Genomic DNA, 22,765 nt, shown 5'->3' with positions numbered 1-22,765 from the left:
AAGAAATGCTTACTGGAACTAAATCCGAAATTAAATCTATTTCACACCTTTAATGTGTCCAGCATACTGTTATGTCCAGCATAAGTGATCAAAAACGTTTTTATGAAAATTTAACAGTATGCTGGACACATTAAAGGTGTGAAATAGATTTAATTTAAGTTGCATCTAATGACTGGTATACTGTACAACACCTCCATTGAAAGTGACAAGGACCTTGTAGCACACATCTCCGAGCTGCTTCAGAAGTCTGAGACACACTATAATTGGTTGAGAGTCATGGGAGTGACTTTCAACCAATTATAGAAAATATAGTTTTGATACAGAATGCAGCTCTCATATTTCTGATAGGCAATATCTGATTCATGTCTTAAGGTTTGGCAAGTCCTATTATATAAAGATGAAATATTGATTACTCAATTGAACTAATCAATGCATCTTTAAAACAGTGGATGAAGTTTAAATAATGCTAATGTTTTCAGCCCAGTTAATGAGCCATCTTTATGTATGAACAGTCGAAAGTGGATTGCCAGTTTTAGAGGGAAGACAGGATAGACCCCAATAGAGTAAACAATCAGAAAGGTGAACTGTGACTGTTTACTCTGTCGTCATCCATTGCATCTTCCTTCCTTTTGACATTCAACTGTCCAGGCTAAAGATGGCTTATTAATCAGATCAAAAAGATTAATGTTATTTAAACCTCACCCATTGTTAAAGGTACCTTGATTAATTCATTTGTATATTGATAGAAATCTGAGTTACAGATTTAAATTTATACATGTATAAACTTTCTATCCAAATAATGATAAATTTAAATTAAAATTTATCTTTACATTAATTTATTTTACTTGACAAAATCTGGAAGTGAAAGCTGAATCCTGAAGTTTATCATCAAACTTCCATGTTATAGTCTGTGAAAAGAGAGTAATGTTCCTGATATAATATGATGAGTTAATTTGATTCAAACTGCTTTTCCTCCTAGTAAATTTCTAATTTCAACTCTAAGAAAAGCATTTTGAGCTGAATATTTTTGAGGAGCTTCCTTAATTTGTTTGCATATATGAGGTCAAATAATTGACAAGTACTAAGTTAAACTCTATACTAGATGTTGCAATATAAGGACATTAAAATCCTTTAAATGACACAAGTACTTTCAACCATACAAAATTGTTGTTATTAGACTAACAAACATCTTGAAATTGGAACAGAAGTCTTCTATGTGGAGTGTAAAATTTTTAACATTTAAATATTTTAATGGAATTTGAAGCTCACAAGTGCAAAAGGAACAAATCACAATTTGAGTGACTCTTCTGTTTCTTGCAAGAGAACTGGCAAAATATTTTTAATTGTGTGAACTTGAGCCCATGGTACATGATCATGTGGATCAGCTACAATTGCATAGATTCCTGGCTGAGAAGCTTAAAAAGTGAGATCCATAAGCTTGGAAGATGAAGTATGGGTATATTGCATAGGCACAAGGTATTCACCAGCCAAGTTTCCATATGTGCTTACCACAGTTAAAAATTTGATGTTCTCCCACACTATGTTATATTCTAAAAAAGAAATGATCTTGGCGCAGCCACCAATGCCATTCCTTTGTCTCCTCTAGAAACTTTCAAAAATCATGGCTTCCTTTTGTTCATCTCCCCACATCACACTTTACAGAGGCACTCTATCTATAATGATAGGAACAAGCCCACACTTCTTGAAAAATCTGAGGTTTGTGCTGTTCTGCTATCAACCCCAACAATGGGAGAAAATACATGGTACTGTACATCAGCACCACTGCCAGAATGCTAGCGAGTTGCTTAGCAGAGCACGAAGAGGATATTTAAGCTTCTCAGACAGAAATCCATGTGACTGTAGCTGACCCACATGATCATGTACCATTGGCTCATGCAATTAAAAATATTTTGCCAGTTACGTTATGCTTATTGTTTCAACTTTCAATTTTGTTCCTTTTCTTGCACTTGTGTGCCTTGAATTCTATGAAAATGTTTAAATGTTATAATTTTGCACATAGATGAATTCTGTTCCAATTTTCAGATGTTCATTAGCCTGATAACAATGATTCTGTATCCTTGAAAATACTTGCATTATTAACAGTGGCGTGGCGAGGGGGTGCAAGGGGATGTATCATGCCCCGGGCGCCCCTTTGCGAGTGGCGCCCAAATGGTCTCCAAGAGAAACTATATGTGTTTCTGGAGAAGGGAGGGGGGCGCCAATAAAGTGTCGTGCCCCAGGCACCAGTTATGTTCGCTATGCCACTTGTTATTAAGAGGGTTTTAACACTGTTTACTTTTTCTGTTCTAACATTAAAGTCATATAATATTGTTTACTTGTTTCTTGTGCTTATTTTGAAATAATTTATCAAAAATATTACCAAAATCTCTTTAAACAGATTATTTGTTCATAATCTTCTGTAAAATGTTTTTAGTTTAATAATGCTGCAAGCCACACACCTTGTGTCTAGCGATTCCTTCTGCTATGTAATTTAAAACATTTCTACACACAGTCTGTTACAAAAGTATAGGAACACCATAAATTTTGTGTTTTTTCAAAATTTATTTTGAAATTATTACTTGAAATATTATTAATTATTATTATTATTATTATTTTAATTATTTTATCAGGTTCTTTTACATTTCATAAAGCAGCAGCATAAATTTTTTTTTGACAATTATTCATTTTTTGATGTGTTATAAAAGTATAGGTACACCACTTAAAAGTCTCTTAAAAATTAATTTATCATAATAATAATTAAAAATATTACCACTACGTTAGATGACATCATTTTTAATTGTTCTGGTGGCTTTTTTGAATGTTTTATTTAATGTTATATAAACATTTTCAACAATACCTCGTGGAACTGTACTTCATGAGCAAGAAATATGTAAAATTTATTACTTGAGTGGTTCAGGCAAGTCTGAGGCAAATTGCTCCAGCTGTAACTAGATCTGTCATACGAATGCTATTCTAAACGTTTTGCAACAAAGTGAAAATTACAGGTAAAAAAGGAAGTCAGGAGAGCCTAAATGTTTAACATTCAAGAATGAGAGAAGTTTTGAAGCTTATAACTAATAAAAACATGTAAACAAGGCAAACTGCTGCTGAATTACCAGTAGATCTATCTCATGCAACTGTTTGGAGAATTTTAAAAAACAATGACAATGTAAAATATTTAAAAAATGAAGTTGAAACCACCTTTAACAAATCAATGTGTTTAAACTGGGATAAAGACAAGATGGGATGGACTGAAGAATGGCAACAAATAATGTTTAGTGATGAGAAGAAGTTTAATTTAGATTGCCTTGATGGGTTTTCATATTATTGGCATGATTTAAGAAGAGAAAGCAGAGTTAAAATAAGCCGGCAACAAGGGGATGGGTCTTTAATGATTTGGGATGGTTTTGGATGGGGAGGTAAAACTAATTTAGTATTTGTTGACAAAAATATAAACTCAGAAAGGTGTCAAGAATTATTGTATAATAATATGATTACAATTGGTGCATTAATTTGAGGTCATAAATGGAAGTTTCAACAAGATAATGCTCTCATTCATGCCTCAATGTCAACTAAAAATTAATTTAAAAAAGAAAATATTGATGTAATTGACTGGCCTTCACATAGTCCAGATTTAAATCCCATTGAAAATTTATAGGGGATGTTAGCAGCCATTGTTTATCAAAATATGAAACAATATGAATCTGTAAATCAATTGAAAATTGCAATAATGGATGCATGAGATGAAATTAAGGATGAACAATTAAAAAAAAAATTAATAAACTGCATGCCTAACAGAATTTTTCAAGTGATTGTAGCCAAAGGGGGTAATAGCAAATATTAAAAGTGTTTAAAATATATTTAAAAATTATTTTTATGTAATTTTAGAAAGTGTACCTATACTTTTGTAACACATCAAAAAATGATTATTTGTGAAAAACAAAAAATTTATGCTACTTTACAAAATGTAAAAAACCTGATAAAATAATCAAAATAATAATAAAAAGTAATTAATAATATTTCCAGTAATACTTTCAAAATAAATTTTGAAAAAACACAAAATCTGTGGCGTTCCTATACTTTTGTAACAGACTGTACAATTCTTAAGTGTATTAAGAGAAATAAATTAACATATTATTATGATTAAATTAGTATAATTTGGAGACAAAAGAAGTGAATGTTTTGTGGCATTCTCTCTCTGGAAAATCGCTCAAAATGAAATTTTTGTATTTAGTATTTTATTGTATATGATTTTCTTAAAGAAACACAAATCTGGTTATTGAAATGTTTTATAAAACTTAACATTTCTTAGTTTTTATCAATTCTTCAATTTTTATGTAATGAAACTGGATTAAAATCCAACTTCACAAATATAACAATACTAATACAAATAAAAATTAATTTTTTTATAATTATTAAGTATTAAGAAGTTGGATTTAAATTTAATTAAAGAATTAAACTTTGTTAATATTTATTACTGTTTTTAGAGACTGATCTATGATGATTACTCTACTTACCATAATTCCTTATACTTAAAGTGGTAGTCTACATCATTAATATCTATGATTTAACTTGTTAGCAGCCTTCATATGTCTTCATTAGATTACCGCAGACAGTGACAAGACGGTTTATAGGCTATTTGATGTTAAAATATAAATACAGTATATGCAATAATATTTACGCCTCTAATCATTATTAATTCCCTATTGATTTTTTTCTATTTTTAAATGGATATTTCCTTGTATGTAGACTGTAAATTATCTAAAGGTAGTAACAAATGTCAAAGTTATTTTTACATTTAATGGCTGTTTAATAATTCGTCTCAATACACTTAACCGGTCTTTGGATCTCGCTGTTTATCGCCTGGAGAATTTGAGGCAATGCAGAATTATTTAGAATGGATGTGACTCTTGAAAGTTGAGAAGAAGGGGTAGTCGCTTGTTAAATGGGGGGTAGCATTTGCCATGTGACTTTGCTTGAAACATTTATTTATATTAATCTATTTTAATTATCAGTTTATAAAGAAAATTATCATTTATATTATATAAAAGTTTATTAATAAAAGATGAGTTTTCTACAAATATATATTATGTATATATAAAAAAATAGCTAAAGAAATCTTAGATTTATACTAAAATGCTACATGTTATACTACATTGATCTATAGTAATGGATCTATACACTGAAACTGGTGAGCCATTGATGTTTGTAGAGTTGCTCAGTAGAAATTAATCATTAAAGCTAGTTAATGTGTTGCTATGACAGAGGAGTTTGCTTTGGATTACCTTTCTTCCTAGGCAATCTGGCAACCCTGGCATCCCTTCTGATCAAAATAATGACACATTTTCCCCCCTTTGAGCTGCTTCTGGTTATGACATGTGAGTAGCAGGATTACAGGAGCATGGAATCAAATTTTTTAATGTCACACCTGGGTATAAGAAATATTTCAGCTTTAGGACTTTTGGAAGATGTTGAAAATTAATGCTTAATATTTTGGATTATTTTGAATATTACAATTAATATTACAATTAAAGAATAAGTCACAAGCAAAGATAACTCCGAAGATAGATGATTTATGGTCAAAAAATGCACAAGATTTTATTTTGTCGTGCTGTTAATCCATGTTGACTACAGTAATGAAGAATTTTGGTTGTTATAATTTAATCAAATTGAAGAAATTAATCAATTAGTTTTTTGATAAATGACTTTGATATAGATTTTATTAATTTTACATTGAAACTTTTGTAATTTTTGTATAAATGTGATATCCAGATTAACTTAGTCATGATTTATATAAAAATGATTTCAATTTGACAAAAAAAATATAAAAGTATGTAATATAAATTAAATTAAATATTAATTAAATATAATTTTTAAGTGCTTAACAGATCTACAGCATAGTTAATAAATAATTGATTAATATGTCTGTCTATAAAACTCCTGTTTTATTTATTTAGCATTGTTTCAAATTTTAAATATTTATGTTTTTTGATAAAATTCGTGTAAAATATTTAATTTTCCTTTCAATTTGATTAGTTTTTGTTCTGGAATAAGCAAAAGTATAAATAGTTTTATCACAAAACAGTTTTTAATGCCTTTGTAGGTTGTGCGCATAATATTTGAGATGACGGGAAATACATTAATTGTATCTAAATGATATTAGTTGATACTATTTCTAAAAATAGAAATTGTTTAAAAAAATTTTAAAAGTATCAAATATTATAAATTTTGTAGTGTTTGAATGTGTGTGTGTATAAATCATTTCTGATGATATCAATCAATAAAAATGTTGTTACAAATAATTACAATCTGTTCTGTTTAGTAAATGTTTTTTTTTTACTTTTTGTTACCAGCTGTTATGTATAACAACACTGGAAAGGATCAAATCTAATACAATTACAATACTATGAGTTTTTTTAAAATATCAACATTTAAGGACTCCTGAAACCAAAAAAAAAGTTAAAAAAGGAGGGAAATTCCTAGGATTATGTTGGAGTCTAATTCATTTAATATCTCAGGTTGGAGTAAAGATTAAGAAACAAAATTTGGCATGGTAACTTAAGGGGCATTGATGCTATTAAATTTTGGTTGTTAAAAACTGAGGGAATGGAGAGATGGAGGTGGGTTATTTGTTACATTTGTTGAGAGGGGTCAGACTTAGTAAAAATTTTACTCATTATTATTATTATAGCATTTTAATGCACAGTTATTGATATTGTTTTGAGGAAAATATGGTTTATGAAATAAAAAAACTGAAAACAATAGCCAAAATGTGTATTTTTATTTTTCTTAATTTTTAAGATATTTGTGGCAATTTTTTTAATTTGAAGTTGTTCAGCTAAAAGAAAGGTTGACCACTGATTTTTCTGGCATTCTTAGTTCCAAAGCCTCACTGCATTTAGTTTTGCAAAGATGAAGCAATAAATTTTTTAGTTTGTTATTGTTATGACTGATAGGCCTTGCTATGAATACAGTGAGGGAGGATGCAGATTAGTGTGACATTTCAGCTGAATGGGTGAAGCTGAAAGAATCCTATGTTTTAGACACAGTTACCAGACCATTTCTAGGCATGGACATTCAAAAATGGAAAGTAGAATGATTCCACTTTTCACTGGGTCCATGCCAGAGGAGGTTCATTAACTGTGTCAAAAATGTTAGTATTTTCTGTTAAAATCCATCGTAAGAAAACGAAGCAAGAGCAAATAAGTCCACTCTAATAACCTTAAATAGCTTCGCAACTATATTTATCCACAAACGTTTTCGGTCCCTTAGGACCTTCTTCAGGTGGGATATAAGCAGAGAGTGTCCCTACGAACTGAACTCCCGTAACGGATACATTCCAACCCCCACTCCAGATGTGTACTATAAACAAACATCGCTGCGCATGCGCGATTATAACGCCGGGTCGTACATCGCTTGCCACGCCTTCGAAAGTTGTATTTCGTCTTTAAAGTTGATAGAGAGGCCCTGGCAATCAGCTTTAAAGGTCTCCAGCGCCTCTAAATACTTAAGGTGGTGCATGCGCAGCGATGTTTGTTTATAGTACACATCTGGAGTGGGGGTTGGAATGTATCCGTTACGGGAGTTCAGTTCGTAGGGACACTCTCTGCTTATATCCCACCTGAAGAAGGTCCTAAGGGACCGAAAACGTTTGTGGATAAATATAGTTGCGAAGCTATTTAAGGTTATTAGAGTGGACTTATTTTCTGTTAGTTTACCCATGTTAAAGGTGCATTAATTAATTCATCTGAATTATCACAATGGCTAGTTCATCATTGTTTACAGTTTACATCTTTCTTAAAAATCATAGCTATTGGTTAAATATAAATAAGCAAAAAATCATACTAGAGAGGTGATCAATATATTACAATGTAGACAACCCGAACGAATGTGTGCCACACCTAATGCCATCTGTAGCCATTCAGTCTAGCAGTCACTGTGTCCTCTTGTGATTCTATTTGGATTAAAAGATGTACCAGAAAATCAGTAATGAGCCTGCTTATTAACCTTGCATAAAAGATGATAAACTCTCTGACTAGATATGTGATTGCTTTTTTAAAAATTTCTAATTTTTAAGTCCAAGATTGTGTGAAAAGTAATGACCAACATCACCTTATGAAAAAATCATTGGCAACAGAAGAACATCCAATATGTGCCTTGTACCAACAACTTTCGTCGTACTCTGCGATTTGAACATCACTCACATCAATTGTGACGCAAGAAAATGACGGGCAACATCACATTACCTTGACGGCATTTGGCGGGCGAATTTTTCGTTAAAAAATTTCCCCAGTTGATATTAACTAAAAAATAAAACATGTATGTAGAGAACTTTGTATAACAGACATCATACATAGGTCTCATAGTATTGTCTTGGACTGCCTCTAGTGAAATCAACAAAGATAGACTCAATGCTTTGGTAACAGCAAGTCGTCATAGGACAACTATAAAAATGACACCATAGTCAGTTTGAATCCCTAGATTTAATTCTTGTGCAGTGCAAAAGAATGCAAAAGATTCTTAAAAAGTCTGTTGAGTTCAATCAATTACTAACAAATGATCGAAACCTTGGACTCATCTCCCAGAGTCCAGACTTGGCCCTTTATAAATTATTTCTTGTCTAGTTTTGTAAAAAAAAGTATATGCAGTAGCATAGCGAGGGAGGACAAGGGGGTCTATCATGCCCCGGGCGCCCCTCTGCAAGTGACGCCCGCGGCATGAAGGTAATAGTAACTATTCGTAATATATTATAGATATTTTAAGGTAAGTACTACATTCTATTATTATTTCTATTACATCAATCAAAATATCTCCTGCTTTTCGGGAAAAACTGTCAACATCATTACAGACAGTCATGTGGCACTCCATCAGATAATAGAATCGGAACCAAAAACTGCCCATCATTGACAAAAGTCTTAACCTCCTTAATGAAATCAATAACTCAGCCTACATCAATTTCTACTGGGTTCAGGATCACTCTGGGAATCCTGGTAACGAAAGGGCCAACAGGCTGGCTAAGAATGCCCACAAGATAGCTGACTCCTATGCTTATGAGGCCATCCCTCTCTCTACTCTTCGCAGAGAATTGCATGAACTACTCATTACCATCTGGCAAAAAGAGTGGGATACGGGCACCACCGGCCAGCATACGTACAAATTTCTCCCAAGCGTCTTAACTTATCCTTCTTCCACATCAACCATGCCATCACTCAGCTTATGACGGTGCACGGGAACTTCCGGGTGAACCTTAATCGTTTCCTCAAGAAAGGAAACGGTAAGTGAGTGACATCGTAGAAGAAGAGGATCCATTCCACGTTTTATTCACCTGCCCTAAGTACACCTCCTACCGCGGAAATCTGCGTAACGTGGTGCAAGCGGAAGGTCATCGTTGGCCCTGCAACTTCAGTGTCCTCCTCTCCTCAACACGGATCTTCCATGGACTAAAAAACTTCTGTAAGCATCTTCCATTAATGAACTTTTACAACGGACGCAGAACGATAACCTAGTTGTCGGACTTATTACTGCTTACATTATAAGGGCTAACCCCTTTGTGTCCTCTTCCAATCTGCCCCCGCTTATCAATCCTGTTTTTTAGTGGGCGGACATCTGTTTTTTACTGTACAACTGTTACTTTTCAGAGCGTACTCTTCTCTGTCTACTACACGCTTATTTGCACTGCTTGCATCACACTCTATTTTCAGGATCCCATCCATTTGGTCCCTGCGTATCGCTCTACTGTTCTCTCCTTTCCCTCCCCTTATACTTCTCTCACCCTCTCTATCACCCTTTTTCTTATTGGCAACATCCCTGGGTACGCCATTTCTTTCGCACACTATCACTATTACGAGTAAATTCTATATATTACATTACTATATGTGTTTCTGGAGGGGGCGCCAATAAAGTGTCGTGCCCCGGGCGCCAGTTATGTTCGTTACGTCACTGAGCATATGTGAAACCAACGTTACAAAAACTCAGAGGCAGTCATTCAAGTTGTTGTTTGTAAATGATCTAAATGGGTTTCTTAAGGACATTTTCAATCAGAATGGAGATTTTGTACAAAAGTAAATAAAGATACATAGATTACAGATATGTAGTGTTTTCTTTTCACTGCTATTATTTAGAAGTAAGTTAATGTAGATTATAAACCTTGTAAGATTTTTCTCCGGAAACTTTTTGAAAGTAATTTTGTAACTAAACAAACAAAATATCTAAGTTATATATTATGACGACGTAGATACGTTAAACAGTTATAGAAATTGGTATAGTCATTACCGAAGCTATTAGCCCGATACCAAAGTAATCAGAACAAATCTGTCGAAGACGAATGTGACAACGCATTAGTCATCAATCTTGGTATAAACGAGATCATAGATAAGTGTTGAAGAGCATCCTGTTCCCTATACAAATTAGTTGAATGTAAATAAACGAGTACATAAATAGTATAAATGAGAGCACCGGTCATTTCTAATATTTAATTTGAATTATTTGGATTAGTGCCAGAATCTCGAAATTTTTGCATTCCGTATTGAGTTTCGCTTTCTCTGTCAACTATGTTAATATAATTTTTCAATTGAATGAAACACTACTAATCATATGCATCCATTTTTGACATTAGGCAGTGGTGGAGACATTTTATTTAAAAACTTTTCACAAAAATGATACCGATATTCGTATATAATATATATATATATATATATATGAAAATTATATTCGGTAAATTTTTGCATTCCGTGCATTTCCGCAAATTAAACTAACGAAAATTATAACCGTGGAGTATTACAAAGTATTCGACCACCAGTGGCCGACTGGATAAAACCCCTGAACACTGGTAGTCGTGGGTTCTCGCCAAGCCAACTGGCTGGCCACGTGGTGTTTTCCGGGATTTCTTTGTGTTTCTAACACCTAAATAGGGGTCAGTCTCATAGAAAGTCTTCTCGGGAGGCATCCCCTTTGGCAGATCGCCCACGTGTCGCGTTGCCGTAACCAAATAAACCAAACTTTACACTGGATAACTGAATTTGGGCCTCCCTGCGTATTTCAACTATGAAGATTTAAGCAGTTGGAATGTTGATGCATTACTGTATTCGGGTCAATTAAAATTAACCTATTTGCCTACACGTAAAAGAGATTTAATTTTTGAGATTTTTGTAAAAGTAATTTACCGTGACTTTTTTTTTTTAACAGATACGCTACTTGGATGGTAGATAATCTCATCAATCCGGTCTTCAGCTTTCACTGGGAAATTCAGAATCCAGACAGGATCATAAAAGACCAGTCGGCAGTGGTCGTGTGTAATCATCAGAGTGCTCTGGACGTCATAGGTAAGGTTATTGATTTTCGTAAAATGAAAATTTAAAAATTGATAATTTTGGAAACAAATACGCCACGGTTTTTTGAAATATTTCTAAAATTCTACGCGGGTTGTAAATGATTAATTGACTGATCGGTTGATTTCCTTCTCGTCATTTACGAGAATGACTGGCAAAAATGCCATTACCACAGCGTGATTATGCTTAATCTACTGGCTGAATTTTACTAAGGTGGAAAGGTGTTTATAAGTTTCACTTTGTCTGTATGGAACGGCTACAATTTTCATATTAAAAGTGTCTCGCTGGTACTCCAGTTTTCGAGAATGGTGGCTTAACTTTTTAATTAATTCACTTTTTCTGCTGATGCAAAGAATATTCCATAAATATTTATTTAAAGAATGAACTAGGTTTAGGAATTTTGAATAGATTCGTTTCTGGAATTGAATAAGTTCCTATGCAAATAACTATAAAGAAAATTAATAACATGTTTGTAATTCAAATAGTTTTGCAAATAATTCTATAAATTAATTATATATATATATATATATATATATAATAATTTGTTTCATATAAATCAAACTAAACAATAGTCTTAATAGAACTTTAAAACTCTGTTTATCCAATTCGGTTAATGTTACCTTAGGTAGCCAAGATGACGGACCTTCCGGTAATCTCGATCCAGGTTACTTAGTGACGTCAAGATGGCGGCCATCTTGACTGCGATTTATGATGGAGCAAATATGCATATGATATGCTCCGCGATTTATTAAATACTAAATCCCGATTTTAGAATTTCGGAATATTTTAAAAATAAATACTATTTCGAAATATTAAAAAATATATTTAAATAATTTTAAAAAATAATGTTATTACTTACGTTATTATGGGATCTGGGGTTAACGAAATTCTCGGAGTGATTAACTGTCCTGTGCTCTATTTCGATGCCTTCTAAATCGTCTATGTTGTTGTAACCTTTCCATTCGTCAGTTAAGACCAAGCTTCCTGAATTAACACATTTCGATATAATCCAATTTAACGTGATTTCGGAACGATCGTTTACTTGACAGATAAAACAGCTCGTCTTCTCGACATAATCCCCCTACAACCATTTCGTACTTTTTAGTTTGCGGCCTTTTTCTTATTTTCGTTTACATATAACAGTCTCGTCGATTTCGACAGTTTTCTTCGGACCTCCAATTTTAAACGATGTCATATTGTGCAAAGCTACTAGTATAACAAAACGTATATGATTAGACCAGTCGACAGCAGCCTTATTAGAAATACCTACAGCAATACCCGAGGTGGTCGAAGAGCATTCCAATGCAATATGATGCCATATAAAAGATAATATTCTACTCCATGATATTTTTTCACATTTACCTTTAAAGGTTCCACCGAATGCCGAACTATTTCTTCGACATTTTTTGCACCGCGTAACACACGAATCTCGGTCATGTCGATAAAATATTTTGCACGAATTCGAACAAATCTTACACACTTCCTCAATATGCTGTAATCCTAGACCGACCGCAAATTTAAAACCTTTATCGATTCTGGGGTCAATATCTAATTCGGAAAATTCTGATGCGAGCACTTGATAGAAATTATGGGTGGTGCACGCTGCCCAAAATTCTTGGAAATAAATATCGAAAGCACTCATAATTAATCAATTAATATTAAACAAAAAAATTACGTCTAAAGTCAAAAAACACTCAAATCAACGCTTATCACAACTTACTTTCCGCCGATAACTCTACACGAAATGCGTCGTTAGTATTAATTTGCATAACACATCGCGATAGTTCGCAGCTTCCTCCATTACCGACGTCACTAAGTAACTGGATCGCGATTACCGGAAGGTCCGCCATCTTGGCTACCTAAGGTAACATTAACCTCAAATTCTTTTGAATTTCCTTGTCCTCGGTAACATCTAAAATTAAACTACAATATTTTTGAAAGTAAAGTTCTTTCGACTTGTAACACAGACTTTTAATTCTCTTGCCAAATACAGTAAAACTTGTAATCACTTATTGGATCCCTGCGTAAACTGAATTGGATTGCTGGTTTTGGCGAACACTCTGTATAATGTGTATTTTTCCATTCCTGAAGTCGAACAAAGTTTCACGTGTCACTGTCGCCCACGAGACAACTCGCCACGTGCCCACCCAACCTATTAAGTTCCCCGAATCCTTAAGCACGTAGTCGGGGCAACTGGCTTTAATACAGATGGATAACTTGACAGTGGAAAAATCTGCTAAATCTACCTTTCCTACAGCATCGTCGAGTGGCTTAAACGTTACGTTCCCCACCTGGAAGAAGTGTTAGCAGTTATAGAAAATTAGGTTAATGTTACCCTAGGATCCAAGATGGCGACGGGGAAAATTTTTCCCTCGATTCAAGATGGCCGCGTTTCCGGCCGCCATCTTGAATTTCTCTGCAGACTCCGCGGACGTTAACCGAAATAACCAAAAAAAAAAAAAAAAGAATTTTTTTACTCACTTTTCGATGGTGGTTGCCTACTTCCTTCTTTTTTTTTTCCCCTTTCCGATCCATTCTTTTTTCGGTTTTGCCAGCCTCGATACTTTTCTTTTCGCTTGGTGCGGCTCTTTTCTTCCCTGTTCTTTTCGATTCGGCTGCTCTTTTATTGGTCGATTGGCGTTTCCTTCCGTTCGATTTATTACTACTTGGCCATATAAACGACAGAATGCAACCCCAAGAAATGTGGCCAAATTTACTTTTAAATGTTCCTTCAAAGGCTTCGTTCCGCACTTACTACATCGCAAGAAACAGCTTTCTCTATTACGCCGATAAAATAATTTGCATTTAGAATCGCACGGAATGCAAACGGACTCGGTCGGCTGTATGCCTAATTTTACAGCAAATTTCAATGCGTTATCGATACGGGGAGGCAAACATAACTCCAAAAAGTCGTCTTCCATTAACTTGTAGAAATCACGGGTGGTGCAACTCGACCGAAATTCGTCGTTGAAACTCAAATCGGCAAAACTACTAATTATCGAACAATTGGCAATAAACTAAACGCGGGGAGGTGGAGAGGAAAAAAAATGAAATATCGTAACGAGAAAAAAAACAGCAATTATTTCAATACGCAATTCGTCGCAACACTGCAGTAAACGATTCCAACTGGAAACTAGTCGATTTGCATAAAATTGCCTAGAAAGGAACAGAAATCACGTCGTAGATTATGCATTTGCATATTCGTTCGTAACACCCCTACGTATTTCCCGTCGATTTAACTCTCGCACTACGTTACGAAAAAGCTCCCTCTACCGTCGCAAATATACACTACCGTCTCCGTTTCGAGGTTACAGGAAACTCGGCCACGTCGAACGCATGGTAGAAACCGAAAGAAGGAAAAAAAAAATCCCCACGTCGTCGACGTCTCGACTCTAGGGAAAAAATCTTTTCCCCGTCGCAGTCTCCAACGTAGGGAAAAATTTTCCCCGTCGCCATCTTGGATCCTAAGGTAACATTAACAGAAAATTATTATTTAGAGAATACTGAGGTGGCTAAATTGTATTTTAGTCCAGGGGTGTCCAACCTTTGTGTTTCTCTGGACCACATTGAAAGAAGCCATGGAGTTCTGGGCCACAAGTATCTTGTATATACTTGTGGCCCAATCCTTAAATATACAAGTATATTTAAGGATTAACATGTCTAGATCATAGTAATAAGTATTAAAGCTTTATCAGGAAAAAGGATATTTAAAAAAATTACTTCTACAGACACTTTCAATTTTTACTTAGAAATAGATAAATTCATTTATAAAGGAGACAAAAAAAAATTTATTTGAAAAACACAAATATTTGTTTTACAGTAGAGAGTCGTTAATCGGAACGCCGGTAATCGGAACGATTTTCAGTCGGACTGTGTCGTGCTGAATCGAACGTTATTGATACTAGATTTACTTCTAAAGTATAATTTTCATGTTTTTATATTCTTCAATATATTTATTTTGTTTGTACAAAATGCAGAAATAATTTTTAACGATACGATAGCCTCGATTATTATTATAAAAATTTTCGTTAGGCTTAAAATCGACGAAAATTCAACACGAAGCGACACGCAAGGGAGAAAAATTTGAACATCGGACAGGTTAATATATTTTTTCGTACAAAGTCGGTAATGGGATCAAATGACTAATCTGAACACCCCCAGTCCCCAGTTGATTCCGATTTTCGACGCTCTACTGTATTTGGGTCTCTTATTAATAAAAAAACGACAAAACACCATTTTAAAAGTGCATTTTTATTTGACTAATATATTTATAAAATATAGCCCAAAAGTAGCCAATGCCTCAAATGATATTTTATACGTCAAACTAAAAAATGGGTAGACAAATTTGGCGCAAAGTAGCCAAATTTTGCAACGCTGGAAGGAATACTAAATAAAGCTGGAGTTGGAACTCAGGATTATAGACCCAAATGCAAAGACAAGATAAAGAAGTGAGGAAGGTTGGAAAATTAAGGGTCAATATTTGCATAACAGAAGGTCTATTTAACTTTTCTCACTACTTTTTATCTTTTGGCCTTTCTTTCCATTTCTCCGAATTTGGGTCTATAATCCTTTGAGCCACAACACCAGCTTTATTTAGTATTCTTTCCTCATTCACACATTTTCAAGTATTTGAAAACATTTCCTTTCCACTCAAAAATAAAATATGTATAAAGGTTTACGGTCTTTTTGGGTTTATACCGTTGAAATGAATAAATAAAAATAAAATTTAAAAATTTGTCGGTTTACACGTTCATTGGGCCGCATTGGAACTTGCTTTGGTCCGCGGGTTGGACACCCCTGTTTTAGTCTTTTGTTTGGAGAGAACGACTGACTTTTCTCGTAATTCATATTTCTATTTAGTGCAGTTGTGGCAGAAAGTATTAAGGAAAACAAACTAATTTTTGTATAACTTTAGTGTAGCCGTACAGGTAATTTTGTAATGTACCTAAATTTAAATATTTCATTATCACAGTTTCATGTATTTATTTAATAATGATTTAAGTAAATGTCATTGACTTAAATATAGCACAGAATTGCATCTTTCATCCTACTATGTACAGGGTGTCCGAAAAGTTACTGTGCACTGAGAAATTCATAATGACATTAAAGTTATACGTACGGCATTACCTACGAGACCCGTAAGTCGCACGTCTTGCATTTCCACTTTCCGATAGATTGCGTTATCGCTCTTTCCATATGTTCCGGTTTTTGGAAGACTTCTTTGCCAATCGCATAAGTTTCCGCGGAATCTGGCCTACTTGTTCTCCGGACCTCACTCCCCAGATTTTGGGACCTCCGGGGGACATTTCCGGCATTTGTCGTGGGAGAAACTGCAGTATGGTACTGTACGTAAAATTCGAAACCTTTGAAGTGTCTTGTCAAATAAATCGTGTTTTACAAACTAATATCCGGGTCGATTTAACCCAAATGAACTTTAGTAGTAACTTTAAAGTTACTTCTAAAAATATTTCTTGATTATTGAATTTCATTAAAGTTTTTGTTTACAATTTTATTGAGAGTATCAAGTATAAAAACTGTTGTGTTTTGTTACATTTTAATAAAAGCATCATACTTCTACCTTCCAAATAATGAAACAATGGCAGCAACCTTTTATCTTTGATACAAATCAACGATACGTGGTAATAGTGTAATTCTATATATTAATTGAAAGAAAGATGATTTCAGTTTGTTCGACTAAGTTTGAGTAAACGGCTGGGACTAAAAGTACGGTTCAGGATATCAAATTAAAGCTCCTACCCTGTAGATGATGCCGCTGGTGAGAGATTTGAGAAATGTGCAATTATTCGGGCGTGACGGAGTGGCAAAAGTTCGATATTTAGTCTGAGAGAGAAACGTGTCGGGCGATTGCAAAACCTCTTGCAACCCCCGCAGCTTTTCTCAACACCAACACTTTAGAATAATTTACTTGTTTCTTTATACAGTATTCTATAAACAAAACAGAAAAATCATCAAACGTCCCAACAGGTAAACTGAATAACTGATGGCTTGTTAAATTCAGCACTGTGGAGCAATCGCTACTGAAGGTCTTTTAACAACCGGACGGAGCAGCGCTGCAGTTCTAAAATGGCGGATCTCTGCCGCTTTTGAAATATTTTACAAATCGTTTAGATCGAAACATTTTAAAAGTACTGTAATTCATTTTTGAAATTCACTTCGTTTGGGAGGTAATTTTTTTTAATGATTTAGTATATTCAGCTTCTTCCTGCAACATAAAATAGATAATAAAACATTAATAATAAAACAAAAACTTAAATATGAAAAATCGTTGCCAGAGGGAGGCCGAGGTACAAATGTACATTTCCCAGCGCTTTTTTCGAGTGGATATAAGACCCGAACTCCCGAAAGGATATGGATGTAAACCAGAAGACGGCGTAAGATCCCATTTCCAATTTTTAAGAATTTTTAAAAATTTTAATTGGACTAATTTTGTTTTTAAGGAACGTTTTAACATTAGATGACTAAGTAGCCTAAAAAGGAAGGTCTGGTCATCTAAGAAGTTTGTTCTAGAACAAAAATAAAAAATGGTGATCGTCTAGAAGAATTTTTTTCCGGAACGACTGTGTCTTTCTTTCTTTTAATTTTTTAAAAATAAATTTTAACATCCGACGGAACTTCAAAAGATAATAAAACATTTTAAATTTACAGGTTTTGTCAAATCTGATTTTATTTTACTAATGAGTATTTTAAAAAAAATTAGTACAAACAGAATATAGTGATTGCAACCTTATAACTTTACTGTCACATCATATAAAAATTAACTTTTCCATCGTGGAAGCAGCCATCTTTGTTGCAGCGAGAATAGCAACGCTATAGAGAGGTTTCAAGTCGCATGTCACGTGATAAAACACACGTTTGCTCCGCCCATTCGCCATTTTTGTGGTAGTTTTCGCTCGCTTAGCTTGCACGTGGTCTGTTATTCGACGTCGTTTTTTAGTTTAAACGTACAAAAATACTGCAGTTCTATTATCATGGATTAAGTTAAAAAAGATTCTTTTCTTGCGGGCTATTCTAGCGGTCTAACAGGACGAGATGCGGCTCTGTACGAAGAGAAAATTTCGTTATTTCAAGGCGATCCATACGAAGCCAGTTTATCAGACTTCGTCGTAGATCGAGAGTTGTGGCCGAAAGTAGAATTTGGTGACATTATAAACTATTTGGTTTTGACAACAAATTTCTACACCCTGTCACAAATGAAAGCTTATAAATCTTTAGAGGCCCATAACTATTTAACAAGTGGCTGGGTTTCTCCTGATATAAAAGTAAAAGTAACCTTTATTTTCTAGTTGAAACTAGCATATAATAAGCCTACTTGCTTTTAGTTTTAACGTGTAACGTTTATAAGTTTGCACTAGCTAAAGCCTGAAATTACATTAGTTATTCGTTTATAAATGCACTATACCTAACTAAATTAATATAAGCAAATCAGTAAACTCTTTTAGGTTTTAAAATATAACTTAGTGTTTATTAACGTAAATATTGAAATGAAATGTTTCTGACAAACTCTTGTATTGGTATTTACTTTATTCGTAACGAAATTTTTCCGGTTAATTCTCGAGAGCCATGCAGTTTACCTTCGTTGTGAAAGCTCCTCGGTTTGGGATCCTCGATGACAAATAATGCCGGGAATTTTAAAAAAATTATGTTCCTCTGTTCTTGAGTGAACTAGCATTACACCCAATTACACAACAAATCACCATAGTGATATTCGCGACGAAAAAAAACAACACCAAAACTCCAGTTAAAGCGCACGCGAACTCACACAAAACGTAAACAAGTCACAAACAGTCACAAAGATGGCGCTGGACAATTGCGCATGCTCATGACGTCACTCGTGATGTTGACATGAAACCTCTCTATAGATTTAACCTCAATCAGTTAAGACCGCTGTGCGCTGCTCTTTAAGAAAATGAGTGTGGCGACGCTCTCGAAGACATCGCTCAGCAGCGATGCTCGCAACGCTTATTTTATAACAACAACCCATAGCTCTCAAACCTCAACAAAAGCATAAAGAAATTGCTAACAAAGAGAAAATTAAGTGTGATTAATTCATTATTTAGAAATGACCGCTTCCTGCGAAATAATTTTATTTCAAATTTAGTTAATCTTCTGCGTGCTTTTTTTCTATTTTTCGGATTATTCTCCGCTAATTGTACTGTAAAATACGCCATTTACCTTAATTAACATACTAATTTATGTATTTAAAGAGGGTTTGAAACTAAGACGTAGTTTGAATAAACCAAGGCTGGGACTAAAAATATGGTTCTGGTATCAAATTAAGCTATTATGCTATAGTTGATGCCGCCGAAGACAGGTTTGACAATGGTGCAATGATTCAAGTATGGAGAGTGGCAAAAATACAATGTTAAAAGACTACCGAAAGGCCAAACAACAAACATGCCAGGCACTCTCATGCCATCTAGCGATTTGTTTTCTTAACCGTTTTAACAACAAGAGTAGTGGTGAGCAACGGGTTTTTTCCCCCGTTGCTCACCACTACTCTGAATTGCTGCTTTGTTTGCTAATTACTCGTTAATTAAAAGACATTTTGCATTAGTCTTTCAGTAAATTAGTTTTGTCAATATTGACCACAGCACCATCTACCACTTTTAGTGTCAATCTGTTTTTATTCTGTTGTTATATGATGAGACCAAAACGTAATTCTAACCGTCCAATTCGTTATTTAATGCCGATTGATGACGTTTTCGACATATCTACCAACTATAAAAAGAAATTCGAACATACGACTGTTGGTACGTTAAGAGCTTTATAACAGCCAATGAGATTGTCACGAGGCGGCCGGATACTACTATCTGCGTTTATCCGAAGTCCCGCCAGTTGAAATTGGTCAGTCTTAGGGATGCTAAATTGCCATCCTGGGTGCCTCGTGGTACCACAGAACAGGTAGGCTCGAATCATTGCAAACGGCCTAGAAAACACTTGCCGTACTGATGATTTTACTTTAGAACGCCAAATTTTAAATGAGCTCTTTGTATTTTAATTAAATAAAACCGTCGATTTCGACTGGTTCCTTGCAGTCTCTATATTAATTAATTGAAAGAGGGTCTTGGTTTGTCCGACTTAGTTTGAGTGAACGGATGGGGTTTAAAATACGTTTCGGGTATCAAATTTTGGGAAATTCCGAATGTTTTCGATCCTGTTAAGGTGCCTTCTCCGGGCATTAAACTACGATTTGTTAAACCGGTTGAAAATGTTTGCATTTTCCCTAAACTGCTGCCCATTGTTAAAGGTGTATTCTCTACGTTTTTTAATGTTTTTGTGTATTGTATAATGGATATGTATAAAAAACACAACACTAAAATTTTATTATATTTTATTTTCCTTTCGGGTTTAGTGATGCGAACTGGAATTGCGTGTCGTGTTTCGGACATTTTTATAAATTCTCTTTTAAAGAATATTTACAAAAGAAAATTAATAATGAATTATTTTTTTAATTGTTATACTTAACAATTAATGACGTCCCGCCTCCCTCCAAATTGCGTAGTAATTACTCAGCCTTAATAGCCCGATAAAGGAATCCGGCCGTTCGTTTGTTGTTTAATAATAAATTATTAATAATGTATTTTTACTTTTAAGTTTGAAAATGTTCTAAATAATTATTATTTATACCCTTTCAAGAACTAATATATTTTATTATTAACTTCAGAGCGTAATTTTATTCGTACGTTCAACGATTATATTGATTATTTGTGTAAAGCTTATCCAAGGTGGAATTACTTATTTAAAAATCAATTGACTACTTTCTATTTCTCTCGATAGATGGCACAACCAGTCAACTGCCCTAATTAAAAAAAGTAAAAAACACAATTGAGTTATCCTTTTGTCTGAGTCCAAATTTCACACATTTTCTTTAATTTAGATTCGTGTTAATTTCTAGTTTATTTTTTCTTTTTATAATGCGTATAACTCATTAATACACGGCCTTAGATCCATAGAACCTTTGGCTGGGGCCCCTCTATACCTTCTAACATGGTTCTCGATTTGTCAGTTTCTTTTCTCTCTACTCGTTTAAAGTTACTTAAACTGATTTTCTAGACTTTTTAATTAACATTTTATTATACTAATTCTACTTTGGGCCTGTATACAGATGTAGGCCTGATATGAGGCTCCCATTCCCTGGCCAAACCACTCATCTCGGAGCCTGGGATGACGTAATCGGAACGTTTTAAAAGTAGTTTCGAAAAATTCCGGTTAACTGACTTTTATTTGCAATTACATAATTACATAATTACAAATTTCTCCTTGTAATTAATAATTATTAATGTTATTAACCAGAAGAAAATCGTGGAGCATTAAATAAAGATGCGGCATAAACCGACAAATGCCATTTTGCGCTTCACGGAAGTGATTTAACATTTAAAACACCCATTAAAATGGGTAATGATCGCGCGTTATCGACTGAAAATCCAGGCCGTTGTGGTAAAAAGGCGGCTTGAAAAATGCTTGTTTATTCAAAGACGATAATGATTACAATAAGCGAAGGTTTCTAACGTGTATTTTAGCGCATTAAAATTAGCAAGGAATTTGATCGTATCATTCGATTATATAGAAACTCGATGTCTAAAAGACTTATATCAGAAGAATTTGCTTCTTGTAAGCGAAGATTTTCAGAATCTTCGCTTAAAAGGAGAACTCCAAGAAAACGGCAGAATTTTGAAATTTGTGAATTTCTTTTACTAATGCCGAACGTACGGAACAGTTGTTTTTTTTTTTTTTTTTAGTATTGTTAAAATTAGAATTGCCAATTCTATACGTTAAAAGTACTAGGATCGCATTGGTTGAGAAGGATATTGAGCCTAATCTCAAAATATACAGGCTAATTTTAGTTGGTGATAGTTTATACGTACGCGATTTATGCTTAACCACTATACAGAATTCACCTGTAAGTGGTCAGAACATCTTGGAAAAACTGCGCGCAGTTTTTTTCTTTCGCCAGAAGTAAACATGAAAAATTTGGCTTGGGTTTAAAGAAAGTCCTTTCAATCCGCCTTATCGTCTATAAATATTGCAAGGCAATTATTCATATTTAGCAATTTAAGAATTGTGTGTTGTTTACACCTTTCTGTGTCGGTACATTTTCAGGTATGATGCACATCTGGCCTTTTTTCCATCCCTGTTTACCGGTGTTGAAACAGGAGCTTTTTTGGTCCGGACCCTTCGGAATCTTCTGCTGGTTGGCCGGTTGCGTGTTCCTGAACCGCTCCAATTCCGAAGAGGCCCGGAAATTACTCAATGCGAAAATGAACGAGATGAAAGAGAAAAAGGTATTTTGCTTCCACGAATACTTTTAGCGCGGTAAATCCGGTGTTTCCAATTAAAATAAACACCAAAAAAAGGGGGATTTTAAAAATTTTTTTAAAGTAAATAGACTGTATTTAATTTCATGCAATTTAAAAAAA

At 34.1% G+C, this 22,765-nt stretch overlaps 1 protein-coding gene across 1 annotated transcript in view; it reads left to right on the top strand.

Annotated features, from left to right (window-relative positions):
* The window catches only part of LOC136989473 (1-acyl-sn-glycerol-3-phosphate acyltransferase alpha-like), a 37,382-nt gene that overhangs the window by 10,153 nt on the left and 4,464 nt on the right, over positions 1-22,765 (top strand). The window contains exons 2-3 of the mRNA XM_067287628.1: positions 11,185-11,321; positions 22,449-22,630. Coding sequence (XP_067143729.1) covers positions 11,185-11,321; positions 22,449-22,630 — 319 coding nt within the window. The remainder of the gene's footprint in view (positions 1-11,184; positions 11,322-22,448; positions 22,631-22,765) is intronic.

This window comes from Centruroides vittatus, unplaced genomic scaffold, assembly GCF_030686945.1.
Source record: "Centruroides vittatus isolate TY-2023 unplaced genomic scaffold, ASM3068694v2 scaffold_576, whole genome shotgun sequence".
Classification (NCBI taxonomy): Eukaryota; Metazoa; Arthropoda; class Arachnida; order Scorpiones; family Buthidae; genus Centruroides; species Centruroides vittatus.
The sequence above is the reverse complement of the archived record's forward strand: the minus strand, read 5'-3'. Positions and strand labels throughout refer to the sequence as shown.